Raw genomic sequence first — 16,243 nt, 5'->3', positions numbered from 1 at the left:
AATTATGTTATTTTCCCATAAAAACCCCATAAAATAACAAAAAATAGGATTTTACACAAAAATCCGGTTTTGATTTAACATAGTACGAGGTGTTAGCCCGTCCTACGTACGGGAGTAGTCAGTTAAAACTGTATAAATCAGAACAGCTAGCATACACGTATAAAGACAAATTTTATAGCAGCCTACAGTAGAAAGAGTAATTATCAATTTAGAAATTGTATAGGCCTAGTCAACGATATCACCTTTCAATTCCATCGCATACCTGCCTCTTTCATAATCAATATCAACACAATACAATTACTCATACTATACACAATTTCCAGTACCATAGAAACTCCCTCAAATAAAACAAAAACATCCAATAAAATGCACAGTACACATAATTATAACGTTGGTGAACCGACATCATTAAACGAATCGTCCACACATCCTTTATATCAATTTCACTGCATCAATTGCTAATAAAAGTGTAAACAAAGAAAAGTAAAAACAACAACATATAGTCTGTTTTGGTAAACAGCTGACTCAAAAATAAAATAATATTCATTTGAACAAAAGAACTGGTCACATGTTGAAGGAATTTAAAACGTAAAACACGCTAGTAAAGCTAGTGACGTAATTAATTGTCTATGTTTATTATCCATTCCGTTATCAGTTCTAATATCCTTAATAATAAAAAAACCACCCTCATTGAATCAATGTACACCGTAATTCCCCATATTCATTTATTTAAACTATAAAATATTCAGCGCCCCCAAACCTAACCACAACTAAACACACGCCAAACAACTTTTTAGATTTCATAAAAGGATGGTTAGTCTAATTGCAGTGTCCTAGGTCAATGATGACGTTGTGCTCAATCTATGTCATATCTGTATATCTGTCATTCATATCTGTATATCTTTGGATAAAACCATTGATAAAACCATCAATGATAAAACCCGCCTGGGTTGTGGTGGTAATTTAAAATTGTATTCCTGAGGATTCTTGATCTCCTTCTTTATGACATCAATATTTCCGGGCCTAATCCCAACAAAGTTTAATCATTCAAAAACATTGATTGTAAACAAACCAAGATGAATTAAAACGTGTAAAAAATGGATTTTCCTACCCTTTCCTAAAAAAGTTGAGCAGTATAATAGTTTGCATATCCTTTTTTTAAGACTCGTGTACAGAGCCTCGACATGTACATCGATGGTGTTACTTTTCTCGGTGGTCTACTAATCTTACTTATTTCCTAAAAATCAATGACAAATCAGAGTAAATAAAATAACCTCATAGTTCTACAAAGCATTTTTATATTTAACCAGCTGTTAGTTAAAAGAAAATTATATTGCACTAAAACAAACCGAAGATTACAAAGATTTATTTAAAAAATCCTTTGAACATCCTAGTATTTTACCTATGTATATTTAAATAATCTGTCATCCTCTTATCGAAGGATTGAACGTATCAATGATTAGCATAACACATAGTATAAATAAGTCAACCCTTAGTATGTCTTTTAATTTTATCCAAATGCTGAATTTGTGTTACAAACGCTGAATGTTTACAGTTGTTATGTTAAACAAATTATATAACACCATAAGCTAGTTTAGAATCTTAACGTCGGCTGCTAGACTTTTCAAAAATTAAAACTTAATTTCTAAATAACTGGGACCCTAAACTAAAATTATGGCTTCGACATTCCCTAGTTCTCAAAATTATCCTTCTTTCAACACAAAAATCATGAAAATCCGTTGAGTGGTTGATTTAGAATCGTGAAATAAAAAAACCCTGTTTCGTTTTAATATTATAGATGTTATGGTACTTACAATTTTGATAGTTTTTTTCATTTTTTAGAAATGTTTATTTTTAATGGGGATTTTTCCATAAAACCCCATAAAATAACAGAAAAATAGGATTTTCCCAAAAATGGCCCGAACGATTTTGATAAATTTTAGTATGTTATAGTCCTTTTTATTCTAAACAAAATGGTACAAATCCCATTTCTGTAAAAATTACGGTTTAAAAGTTATTGTAAATTATGTTATTTTCCCATAAAAACCCTATAAAATAACGGAAAATCAGATTTTCCAAAATTAGCTCGAACGATTTTGATAAAAATTTAGTATGTTATAGTCCTTTATATTCTGAACAAAATGGTACAAATCCCATTTCTGTAAAAATTACGGTTCAAAAGTTATTGTAAATTATGTTATTTTCCCATAAAAACCCTATAAAATAACGGAAAATCAGATTTTCCAAAATTAGCTCGAACGATTTTGATAAAAATTTAGTATGTTATAGTCCTTTATATTCTGAACAAAATGGTACAAATCCCATTTCTGTAAAAATTACGGTTCAAAAATTATTGTAAATTATGTTATTTTCCCATAAAAACCCCATAAAATAACAAAAAATAGGATTTTACACAAAAATCCGGTTTTGATTTAACATAGTATGTTATGGTACTTACAATTTTGATAGTTTTTTTTTCATTTTTTAGAAATTTTTATTTTTAATGGGGATTTTTCCATAAAACCCCATAAAATACGGTAACGGAAAAATAGGATTTTCCCAAAAATGGCCCGAACGATTTTGATACAAATTTAGTATGTTATAGTCCTTTATATTCTAAACAAAATGGTACAAATCCCATTTCTGTAAAAATTACGGTTCAAAAGTTACTGTATATTATGTTATTTTCCCATAAAAACCCCATAAAATAATGGAAAATCAGATTTTCCCAAAATTGGCTCGAACGATTTTGATAAAAATTTAGTATGTTATAGTCATTTATATTCTGAACAAAATGGTACAAATCCCATTTCTGTAAAAATTACGGTTCAAAAGTTATTGTAAATTATGTTATTTTCCCATAAAACCCCATAAAATAACGGAAAATCAGATTTTCCCAAAATTGGCACAAACAATTTTGAAAAAAATTTTGTATTTTATAGTCCTTTATATTCTGAACAAAATGGTACAAATCCCATTTCTGTAAAAATTACGGTTCAAAAGTTATGGTAAATTATGTTATTTTCCCATAAAAACCCCAAAAATAACAAAAAATAGGATTTTACACAAAAATCCGGTTTTGATTTAACATACAGTAGTATGTTATGGTACTTACAATTTTGATAGTTTTTTTTCCTTTTTTTGGAAATTTTTATTTTTAATGGGGATTTTTCCATAAAACCCCATAAAATAACGGAAAAATAGGATTTTCCCAAAAATGGCCTGAACGATTTTGATACAAATTTAGTATGTTATAGTCCTTTATATTCTGAACAAAATGGTACAAATCCCATTTCTGTAAAAATTACGGTTCAAAAGTTATTGTACATTATGTTATTTTCCCATAAAAAACCCATAAAATAACGGAAAATCAGATTTTCCCAAAATTGGCTCGAACGATTTTGATAAAAATTTAGTATGTTATAGTCCTTTAAATTCTGAAGAAAATTGTACAAATCCCATTTCAGTATAGTCACTCTGACCTCTTACACATGATAAAGGTTGTTGACAAACTTATGGGAGAAAGTATGTGACAGAATGCTGATACCATTTATTTACTTTCTCCCCCTATAACATAGTATAGGCCTATGGGGAAAGTATTGTTTTCGTCAAAATTTTTGAGTTTGAGTTTTGAGTGGATATATTTGTTTTGGGTCCCTCTGGACCCAAAAAAGTGGATTGCGAAGTGATGTCTGTGTGTGTGCGTGTGTGTGTGTGTCTGTGTGTCTATATGTCTGGATGTGTACAGAGCTAGGGACTACACTTGTGGTCTGATTTCGATGAAATTTGGTACGGTATGTAGGTTCTAATCCATGGTATCTCCAGGCGTTTTTTTCATTTTTAAAAATTTTGATTTTTAATGGGTATTTTCCCATAAAAACCCATAAAATAACGGAAAAAAGGATTTTCCCTAAAATGACCCAAACGATTTTGATAAAAATTTAGTATGTTATTGTCCTTTATATTCTGAACAAAATGGTACAAATCCTATTTTTGAAAAAATTACCGGTCAAAAGTTATTGTAAATTATGTTATTTTCCCATAAAACCCCCATAAAATAACGGAAAATTCGGATTTTCCCAAAGATGGCCCAAACGATTTTGATAAAAATTTAGTATGTTATAGTCCTTTAAATTCTAAACAAAATTGTACAAATCCCATTTCCGTATATTTACTCTCACCGCTTACACATGATAAAGGTTGTTGACAAACTAATGGGAGAAAGTATGTGTCAGAATGCTGATACCGTTTATTTTGCATTTATGAAAACAGCTAATTTGAACTAAGCAGCAACAAAAAACTGTGATTCGCAATGAGAACTGTCAAAGTAGGATTGTTTACAGTTATGTTTATGTTTTTCATTTCATGAATAATTTGTGATATTTTGCGAATTGTTGATAATTTTTTTTCTCTATTGTTTAGGTGAAGTGGTAGAACATTATGGCTATGGTAGATGTGTAATACTATAAAATACTGTAAATTTAAAAAAGCAAATTTGATTAAACTGTGTCCTCCCTTATTGCAAACGCAAAGCTTGAGTATAACTGCAATAAGAATTTTATCTTATATTCCAACCCCGTACAAAGGACAGGTACTCTACTAGTAGGGAATGAATGTGATATTTTTAAGGAGGCATTTTAGTGAGAATCCAATCAGGCAAATGGAAATTTGCTTAGTCTGCAGGTTTGCTGTGGCAGGGGTATTTATATTAACCCTTTGAGTGCCAACGTCCGGGGAACCGGACGTTTTTAAAACGAGCCAAAAGTGCCGACGTCCGGCCGACCGGACGTTTTTAGAACGAACCAAAAGTGCCAACGTCCGGCTGACCGGACGTTTCGTAATGATCGAACAGTTGTCATAACAACCGAATGGATACTCGGATTCTTTTAACCCATATATTAACATTGAGTCGAAAGTTACTAGATGCAATACATCGATTTTCGTTGGTCGAAATATCGAAAATTCGATTTTTACGAAATTTTAACCTAAAAATCACTAGATCGCGCTCGGCATTTTTAGCGCGACCTTCGGGAAAAATCATCGGCATTTTTTGAGCGTTACTTTTATTTCTCGCCTGGCACTCTAAGGGTTAAGCTGTGTTTATGTTTATTTTTGTGTGATCTAAATAAAAGGTGTGGATTCCTTTGCCAATTTATGACTAACAAAAGCTGTAAAAATAAACAAATAATTTAGTATGTGTGTTTTATGGTTATTAGTTACAGAGAAAATTCAAAAATTGTAAATTTAAAATTCCCATGTTATTTTTATAGAGAGTAATCTGTTGTAGTTTGCTTGTTTATGGATACATTTTCATCAAACTTGGCAATTTCTTTTTTATTTTAAACTAAGCTATTAATATTTTAAAAGAAAACTTATTACCCTTTTATCCTCTCTGTAGCAGTAAACCTAGGTACTCATTAATCCTAATGGTATTGAAATAGATTTAATTCAAAATCAAATCAGGCAAATGGAAATTCGCTTAGTCTGCAGGTTTGCTGTGGCGGGCGTATATTTATGTGTCCGTAAGCACGATAACCCGAGCAAAAATGATCCGATTTTGATGAAATTTTGTATAGACGTGTATACCTACATTTATTTGAACCAGTTTGCAAATCAGCATGATCGGACTATAGAAACGGGAGTTTTATGGGGTATTTGTCGAGTAAAAATGGGTTTTTCCCATTTTTGACCCTAAAAACATAAAAACTTACAATTTCTTTCCAAACCGTTTTGTAGAGCTCAAAATAGGAAAATTGAAGCGTTGTCATGCAATGAGAAGAAAAAAAACTGTTCATTTAAAATTCCCATGTTGTTCATGGAGATTTAGTATACTGTTGTAGTTTGCTTATAAAAATATATTTTGATCAATTTAAAAAATGTATTTATTTCATATTATGCTACATTTAACTACAAAAACAATTTATTTAGTTACTATAACAAGACCTCTAACTAGCAAAGGACAAGGCTTTTGGTATGGTTTAATTGGGCTATCGCGCTAGGTCAGGAAAGGAGCTCAATGGAGATTTTAATTTACGGTTAATTCTTGTATAATGTACTTTCATACGCTAACTTAAAGTATATCTAAGAGTTCATAATTTGTACTGACCAGGATATGGTCTTCCTCCCATTTGTTGAAGAGCTGACTTTGTGCCTGTACATTACTATATAACTTGGATGGCCACATCGCTGTACAGACCTCCTGAAACCCAGAACCCATACTTTATTCAATAAAGTCTTGATCAATCTTAAGTCTTTAATCAATCAAACTTGTCTTTACTACAAAAAAAACAAAAACAAAAAAAACATGGAACTGGATACCTAGGAAGACAAGACATCAAATTAAAAATGTTCTTCTATAAACTCCCAGCTAGAATAAAATGCAGATTGGATTATTTCCTCTATATTGTTAATATGGCTAATACGAGGGCTATCCAGAATATAGAAAGTTTCCATCTGAAGGCGCTGATTGTGCACCTTCAAGTAGAAACGTGTTCGCCTCTTCCAGCTGTCGCAGTAGAAGTGTTGTAATATTCAAGAATAATGTGTTCTTTAATTGCAAATCCAGCTGTGAAGTGCGGTCTGTAATATGGTTTTTGGTGAGCAAAAACTAAAAACGTATTAGGAATCAAAATGTATTTTCAGGCGTGTAAAGTATACAGAAACAATGTAATAAATTGATGTTCTGTTTAGAAATGGTACATTAAGTTTAAAAATTACCAATCTAAAATTTGACTATGCTTAGTGGCCCAGGATCACTTATTGAATAAAAGGGTTTATATTACCTGTCCGTCAGTGATCCTATTGTTGTCGTCTTATGCGACCGGTTTCAGGATTAAAATCCCATCACTTTTTTACATTTTTAACAGCCTGATGATGGGATTTTAATCCTGAAACCGGTCGCATAAGACGACAACAATAGGATCACTGACGGACAGGCAATATAAACAATTTGATAAAATTTGACGCCCAAAATTTGGTTTTTATAGCATGACAATGTCTGATCTCACACAACAAATCGCACACAAGATCTCCTTCGTTCATTCAAATGGGAGATTTTCCCTCGACCACCCTACAGTTTTGCTCCGAGTGACTTTCACTTGTTTTTGAGAAATGAAAACTTGGTTAGCAGCACAGCACTTTGATGACAACAAGAAACTACGTTTGACCAAGTGGCTGAGGTCGTACTCGTAGGTGGCAGAATTCTACAAGAAAATTACAATGTTGTGTACTTATACTGTAAATGAAACACTTATAGTCAAACCTTGGTACATAGAACAAAGCTAAAACATTACATGTTAATACTGATAAATTTAAACCTGCTTAAACTGGTGCACGAGTAAATAATACCAATACCTTTATTTTACGGATCACTTTATATAACTTCTAATACTCTAATTCTGTGGTAAAAAATAATTATTAGGCAAAAATTAGAGGGTTTTCAGTGGACTGGACATAAGTTTGGTTGACTGTTAATGTTGATGTAGTTAATCCTAACTTTACAGCTTGAATTAATTATTAATGATTTTAGAAGAGCCAGCTTCTTCCTTTTTAAACACAATTTTTTATATTGACCTAACCTGCAATAATCTATATACAGGGTGAGTTTTAATTGTCCCCCCCCCAACTTTTTTCTACATCTTTTCAAATATCAATCCCAGACCACTTTCAAACATTGTTGGGTAGTAAGTACTTCATTTTGACAAGGTGGTCATTTCCGGCCGCCATCTTGGATCCGCCATATTGGATGCACATTTTTTTTTCAAATGTAAAGGTGGGGTTGTGACCCATTATTTCGAACTAGATTTTTACCCTGATTACAATGCCGCAAACTGTTTTTAAAAATCTTGATTCATTCTAAAGTTATGAGGGTTTTTTAAAACTTTATTTTTAGCCCATTTTAACATTGTGCATTTACAAACTAAGACCATAATCTCAAAATAGTGCTAGATAAAGATAAGTATACACTACCAGTAATTGTCGACCTATTTTCACTTGGTTATGACTGATGTATTTTTTTCGGCCGCCATCTTGGATCCGCCATTTTGAAATGTGATAAATTATTTTAAATATGAAAGGGGTGTTGTGACCCATCATTTCTAACTACTTTTTTAAGCTGAACTTAATTCCATGATCCGTTTTTCATTTTCATTTTTTGATTTTTAAATATTGACATTTTTTAACAAAAAAATTGCAATATTTCATAAATAAAACTTGATAACAAAAAATGGATTGCGGCAATGAGTTTAGCTTAAAAAAGTAGTTCGAAATGATGGGTCACAACACCCCCTTCATATTTAAAATAATTTATCACATTTCAAAATGGCAGCCGAAAAAAATACATCAGTCATAACCAAGTGAAAATAGGTCAACAATTACTGGTAGTGTATACTTATCTTTACCTAGCACTATTTTGAGATTATGGTCTTAGTTTTTAAATGCACAATGTTAAAATGGGCTAAAAATAAAGTTTTAAAAAGCCCTCATAACTTAAGAATAAATCAAGATTTTTAAAAACAGTTTGCGGCATTGTAATCAGGGTAAAAATCTAGTTCGGAATAATGGGTCACAACCCCACCTTTACATTTGAAAAAAAAATTTTGCATCCAATATGGCGGATCCAAGATGGCGGCCGGAAATGACCACCTTGTCAAAATGAAGTACTTACTACCCAACAATGTTTGGAAGTGGTTTGGGATTGATATTTGAAAAAATGTAGAAAAAAGTTGGGGGGGGACAATTAAAACTCACCCTGTATATCAAATCTAATGTATGTTTGTTTGTTTGTTTGTCCTTCATGGACTCTGAAACCGCTCGACAGATTATAATGAAACTTTCAGGCATTATTAAACATTATTCAAGGATGGTCTGTGTGAAGTTTGATGCAGATCCATCAAAAGGGTTCCGCCCCAGTGGCTCTGGAGTTTCCCATGTTAACCTTATGAGTACTCATATTTAAATGCAATTAAAGAATCTTAACAGTTGGTTCAACTAAACAATTTGATTCTGTGATATTCAATAGCATTAAAAAGTTAATAGGTTTACCAACAGGGTGCAGCACTATTATTTTTTTAAATTTATGACAACAGCTAATTTGCAACCAAAAAGTGAGTGAGCGTAGCGAACAAACTTCAACCTGTAGGCGAGTTAGAGTAGCGAATGAACTAACCTAAAGGCAAGTGAGCGCAGCGAACGAGCTCCAACCTAAAGGTGAGTGAGCGTAGCAAACGAACTTCGACCAGGACGTGATTGAGTCATGCGAACGAGCTCATCTTGAAAATGAACGAGCATTTGACATAAAACCACATAGGACAGGACGATGTCTGTCGGGCCAGCTAGTAATATAATATATTACTTTATATTAACAAGCTTATGTCAATATATCAAGCCTGAAGTAGCTATAATTGATGAAGTGTAGCCCAAAACTAGGTGACGACTGGGTTCTACATTCATTATTCAGGCCTTGGAATCATTCATATTCTTCAAGTTTAGTTTACTAGTCTTTAACAGAATTTCGCATATAGGGAATAAGCTATTACCATAGTACTCACGGTAAGACCTGGACCCGGGACGGATTTACTTTTTCATTTTGAGGTCCCTAGAGGCCAAAAACATCATCCGTTCAAATTCATTTATATATATATGTGTGTGTGTGTGTGTGTGTCCGTTAGCACAATAACTCAAGCAAAAATGATCCGATTTTGGTGAAATTTAGTACAAACGTGTAAACCTACAATTATTCGAACAAGTTGACGAACTAGCATGAACAGACTATGGGAACGAGGGTTTATGGTAGGTTTTGTGTGGTAAAAATTGGTTTTTCCCATTTTTTGTCCCTAAAAACAACAGTTTGCAATTTATTTCCAAACCATTTTGTAGAGCTAAAAAAAAATAATAGCCTATAATGAAGCGTTGTTATGCGCCTAATAGTTACGGAGAAAATTCCCAAAAATTATAAATTTAAAACTCCAAGTTCCAATGCTATTCTAATGGAGAATAAGTAAACTGTTGTAGTTTGCTCGTTTATGAACATATTTTGATAAAATTTGGAATATGCATTTATTTTGCTAAAATTATTCACATTTTTCAATAAGCACTTTTATACCCTCCCTGTTGCAGCAAACCTAAGTACTCGTTAAACTAATGCTATTTAAATAGGGAATAATAATAAAAGGATTTTTAAAGATGTGATATTTTAAAGGAGATATTTTAGTGTAAATCCAATCAGGTACCTAAATGGAAATTCGCTTAGCCTGCAGGTTTGCTGCGGCGGGGGTAGTTTTGGTCTTGCTATAATTTTTTAATGGAAATTCTCCATTATTTTATTGTTGATCAGTTTGAAAGTTAGGTTAAATAAAATGAAAATGGTGGATGTAACATTTGTATACTCACATGTCAATTACCAGAGCTAATGAGAGACACCTGAGGCCAGTGACAGCTTTGTGGCATCAGTTTGGAATGGCATCACTGCAATTAACACTGAACACTGATGATTGATACATAAGAGTTAGTCACAGATTGCACATATTGAATTTGTAATGTCTTCTTTTGGCTTTGGCCACTTTCCAACCTGAGCGTGATACAACAATACTTGCATTCAACTCATTCAAGGTTTCTTCTAAAAATAGAATTGGGACTCCTACTTCTAACTAAAAACTGACTCAAATTGACATTCAGGTTGTATTTTAAGGAAAAGCCCTAAAGGCTGTGGAAGGATTATTTATATTTTTGGTTCAAATTGTTTTGGCACCTTTATATTGTTTAAACATTCTACTCAGCAAATACAAAGAATCACATTATTATGGTTACCTATCTAAATAAATGGTTGATTAGAAATTCAGGAATCTAATCACAGTTTGTTATGTTACAGTACTTATAATATTAATGGTCTGGGTAGCCGAGTGGTTATACTATGCTTGCCTTCAAATCTGAAGGTCTTCTGAATTGGAAAGTATTCTTTAGATCCTTACTAGACCCATATATTATTTGTCATTTGGCTAAGGTTGACGTTAGCCACAACGGGGTCATGATGCAGAAGAGACAATTTTGGTTCCTTAAAAATGCCGTAAAATGGTTGATTCGACCTCCATTTAATTTCAAAACAAAATTCCACTACACCACTTAACTTGATAACAGTCCATTTTTGTTAACTCAGAGACTATGAACACTTATTTAGGCTACCTAAGATGGTTTAAGAGTGGTGCCGATGCACTCATGAAATTATTATACCTGTCTTTATGATTTTATGTTTTAAAAATATGCTTAATAATAAGTGTATTTACTTTCAAACAAACATTTTGGAAATCAATTGTTAGGTCAAACGAATCCTAAATGTTCAGTACAGTTCTGTAAATAGGGTAATTAGTAGTCTCATCATTATTCCTTAATTTTATTGACATTTAATTAACAGTGTACATAGGGTTTAATATTTAGTTGTATATTAGTTACTTATTTTAATTCTGTAAAATGTACTCTACTCTACTCACACACACACACACCACGGCAATTCCCCTCCCCCACATTCTCCTTAAAATCATACGATGCCTACGTCATATGGCGTGATCTATCTCTGTCTCTTTCCCTCTCATGGAAAATTCAAATTTCCCCACCATGATTTTATTCAGTTAGCGTCTAAAACCTTCCTCGTTCGGACGTATGTGCCGCGCCGCGCCGTTTTTCTGGCAATCTCTCGGTCTTTTGACCACCTCGTGGTGGAAGTGTCCCCACATTCAAACCTCTATATCTTATTAGTGAAAAATAATACTAAATTCTCCCTTTCGAGTGTGTGCAGTGCATCAGAACCTCCAGATCTTCTTGTGTGTCCCTCAGCGTGGTGAGCTCACCCAATCCCCGTTCCCCCTGCTACCTTCCTGTGTTGGATTTTCTTATTGAAAGGTATGTGACACTGTTTTTTATAATCTCTATTAACTCTCATATTGAACACTAAAGCTAATGGTAATGTGGTGTATAAACAATCATTGATTGTTATAAATGTCACATAAAAAAGATACAAAAAACCAATAGCTTCATTATGGGAAGGCCTCTTTCCTTTGAAGCTAATTAAGTATATTTTACACTAAGAGAAAAGAAAAATTATAATATTTGCCATTGCCCTCTTTAGTTTATCAAATATATCCTTCTTGTTAATTACTACACAATTTGTAAATATTTTATTGACAAAGAGCTGGTTAAAATTGGCAAATCTTATAGCAAGTAAGTGTCACTGCCCGTTCCAAAATTCAAAACCCTTAAATTTACACCCAAAAGTGTGACGGGGGATGACTCCGGCCACCACCAGGATGACAGGTCCGGACACTGTTCGGTAGGTAGTTGCTATCCTGAGTGCTGCCTTGCGCTGCACTTGGGCAAGCCGCATCCTGTAAAGCTCCTTATTGATTGCGTCTGCCCACATCTCTGCACCGTACAGAAGTACGGACTGGACCGCAAACATTGGCCATTAGTTGACTAAGGGAAGAAACCACTTTAGCGGCTTTGTCCGCTGTACAGAAGATCTGGTCCCGCCAGCTAAGCTTGCTGTCCACCATGACCTAGGTGCTTGGTGGCACAGACGTTTTGGACTTCAACGTTCCCCACCCTCAATGGCACAATGGTGTCAATCCTCTGTTCAGTCAGGATCACAATCTCAGTTTTGCTCAAAGCGAGCAAGAAACCGTTGTCTACCATCCATGCATTAATGGTGCACATGACTCAATTCAGTATCAGCTGGGCAATCTCAACGCTATGTGCAGCTATTAAAGCCGCAACGTCTTCTACGTACCCAACTAAAACAGTGTCCTCAGGCATCTCAGACCTCAGGTGGCTGTTGTAGATTATAAAAATAAATACTAACACTTTTTCCAACGATTTGAGAAACAAGAGTCAACTGCAAGCAGCTTAGTTTTAAAATATCGCTGTGAAACTGAACATTGTATTTATTTGTTCTAACTGGCAATACTTTAAAAGTGGCCAGTCAATTTCCAAATACAGTACTGTCAATGCATGTAATAAGTTTGTACTCAATGGAAATAAATTCATTTATTCATTTATTAATTTTAAGGGCCTATGACCTATGCCCTAGGTTTAATTTAGTATGCAGGACAAATTACACTTCAATAAAAATTAAATTTCCCAAAACATTTTTTTTTAATTTAGCCAAATTTCCATATAGGGAATAATTTATTACCGAAGGTCTCATGGTAAGACCTGGACCCGAGACCGATTTATTATTTTGTGTTGAGGTCCCCAGAGGGCAAAAACGCCATCCGTCCAAATTCATATATATAAATAATATATGTGTCCGTTAGCACGATAACTCTACACTGAAATGCATGCCAGAGTGAGGCAGAACCAGGGTTGAACCAGTCAACCGCACTAATAGTCTTATCCCTTGAGTCTATTGTGCGTTGTTGGAGCTGCTCGGGCAGCCGGTGACCTGGCCAGTGAGTCATACTTCTAGCTCTACTATCTCTGAGCAATATTTATTAATTGAAGAAAATATACAAATCTGATGGTATTAATAGATGTATTTTAATCTACTGATCATTTTGATACCAAATTTGATGTGAGTATATGATGTTTTATGACCTTATAAAATAAGGCACAATGGCACAATATTAGATAATAACAAAAAATAGCTTCAAATTTGGTATCAAAATGATCAGTAGATTAAAATACATCCATTCATACCATCAGATTTGTATATTTTCTTCAATTAAGAAATATTGCTCAGAGATAGTAGAGCTAGAAGTATGACTCACTGGCCAGGTCACCGGCTGCCGGAGCAGCTCCAACAACGCACAATAGACTCAAGGGATAAGACTATTAGGGGCGGTTCACGAGCTCGGGACTATCGTAGTTCGAGCCCAGAATCCGGAAATAACCGGTATTTGGGCCGCGACTTTAAAAATCGGGTTCACGAGCTCGAGACTATATAAGCCGCGGACCAAACTGATAGGCGGCACACAATTAGTGCAGGGATAAAACCCGGTTTTAAAAGTTGGGTTCACGAGTCCAATTACAGATAGTCCCGGCTCTGATCATTAGTCCCGGTGGGTTCACGAGTCAAGTCCGAGCCCAGATGAGATAGTTCGGGCCCAAAAGAACAATGGTGTTTGGTCTCCAACTCAGACCTGGTAGGAGGCAGGTTTAAGGTGACATGATGCGGGTTTTACCTAATTAGCTCCTTTATTTTTATTATTTGTTAAAAACTTATGTTTAAATATAGTTCCTCATTAAATTCTGAACAATTTCATTACCCACAACACCATATTAAAAAATATGTAAAAATGGTAAAAAGGCTCATAAAACATGAAAAAACATCAAACAACTTAAAACGGGATAAATTATGCACGTAACAAAGTAGTATCATAAGAAAAATATATTTTACTGATATACCCCCAATTATTACAATTTTAACGACAAAATTATGCGTAGAATATAAATATAACTAATCAGCCACAGTTAAACCATCGTTATCCAACATAATTATCAGAAATAGTTTTTTGCTGTGGGAAACATCAAGCAAACCGTCAGTCGTTGAGTATGGTTTCGCGGTGGTATCACCGTCTTGTGTTGTACCACAGGGTTGTACTCCAGGTTGTAATCACTGGTCGCCGTGTGTATTGAATATGACTATGAAATATCTATACTGTATTATGTTAACAATTATGTACCATCACTCCACTACCTCGCATAGGACCAGCTCGTTATTATGACTAAAACCCTTTTATGACTTGATGAATTTAAAGATAGATTAAAATGTTCCAAAGATGCCGTCAATGAGTCATTTGAGGCGTTCACTCCAAGGCACGGATTTCCCGACAACAAAATCCATTAAAGTATTCTAAATTGGGAAAAAAAACGTTAGTTGCACTAATATTTTTGGCTGATGGCACTTTTCATCAAGAAACTGGTGATTTATTGGATGTTAGTAAAGCTTGGATGGTAGCTATTTGTTTGGTAATAAAAGCAGAACAAATCAAATTTTCAGTTCGAAACTATGCCCAAAGAAAAAAAACAATGTTTTCCTAAATATAAACGTAAATTAAAGAAGTTTTTGTAAATTAAAAACCATAGCTGTTAACATAAATAATTTTACGAGCTAACTGCAGAATATTATTTTCAACATTATAAAGTTAGATTATTAAAGAGTGTAAGAATAACGGAATGAATATTCTTAGGTTACAGCCACGATTAAATCCAGCACACACATACGATTTTTATATCTAATAATCAGTACCTCTAAATACATTTTAGTTTCAATAATTGTACCATTTAAATAAGTTTAGTTAAAATTATCCTTATCAAAAATCACCATCCTAAATTATCGGGCATTTATGCAAAATAGGCATTCATCCGGTTATAAATATCCGGTTATTTTATGTCATGCATCTTAATTGAATTATAATAATGCACACAGAAAAATATATTTCACTAAAGACTTCATTATCTGATTCCATACGAACGTGGATTGTTGTGTTTATAAATCAATAAACGTAGATAGATTATCATAGGCGAGCATTGGGACAATGAAATACGAGAAAACTAATCGTTTTGGATGTTTTGGTTCAGCCTTTTTCACGATCATCCTATTGTATGGAAGTGCGTATGTCAGCAGCAGTGGCTCCACATGTGTTGGTCGTCGCTTATATAGTCTGGGACCAACGTCTGGTCGCGGACTATGAAGTCCCGAGCTTGTGAACCGCCCCTTAGTGCGGTTGACTGGTTCACCCCTGGTTCTGCCTCACTCTGGCATGCATTTCAGTATATACAAAAAATGATCCGATTTTGATGAAATTCGGTACAAACATGTAAGACTACATTTTTCGAATGAGTTCGCGAACCAGCATGATCCGACCATGGGAACCGGGGTTTATGGGCTAAAATTGGGTTTTTTTTTCATTTTTGACCCTGAAAACAAAACATTTTGCAATTTATTTCCAAACCATTTTGTAGAGCTTAAAAAAGTAAATAATTTAGTATAATGAAGCGCTTTTGTATGCCTAACGGTTACAGAGAAAGTTAAAAAAAAGTTCAATTTAAAATTTCCATGTTACTCTTATGGAGAAACTGAAAACTGTTGTAGTTTACTTGTTTATGCATATCATATATATTGATAAAATTTGGCAAATTTATTTATTTCATCCTATACTATTGACGTATGGTCAAAAAACACTTTTTACCTTCCCCTTAGGAGCAAGCTTTAACACTCGTTAAATCTAATGTTATTTAATTCGGGAATAAATAT

General features: G+C 33.8%; 1 protein-coding gene across 1 annotated transcript in view; it reads right to left on the bottom strand.

The window, feature by feature from the left end:
- Positions 1 to 10,537, bottom strand: part of LOC128985534 (uncharacterized) — a 28,572-nt gene extending 18,035 nt beyond the window's left edge. The window contains exons 1-2 of the mRNA XM_054405122.1: positions 10,390 to 10,537; positions 6,107 to 6,199 (exon numbers count right to left, since the gene is read on the bottom strand). Of these exons, the coding sequence (XP_054261097.1) occupies positions 6,107 to 6,184 (78 nt within the window). The 5' untranslated portion in view covers positions 6,185 to 6,199; positions 10,390 to 10,537. The remainder of the gene's footprint in view (positions 1 to 6,106; positions 6,200 to 10,389) is intronic.
- Positions 10,538 to 16,243: the final 5,706 nt, after the last annotated feature.

This window comes from Macrosteles quadrilineatus, unplaced genomic scaffold (genome assembly GCF_028750875.1).
Source record: "Macrosteles quadrilineatus isolate MER2022 unplaced genomic scaffold, UCM_ALF_1.0 Scaffold_2__2_contigs__length_208266976, whole genome shotgun sequence".
Classification (NCBI taxonomy): domain Eukaryota; kingdom Metazoa; phylum Arthropoda; class Insecta; order Hemiptera; family Cicadellidae; genus Macrosteles; species Macrosteles quadrilineatus.
The sequence above is the reverse complement of the archived record's forward strand: the minus strand, read 5'-3'. Positions and strand labels throughout refer to the sequence as shown.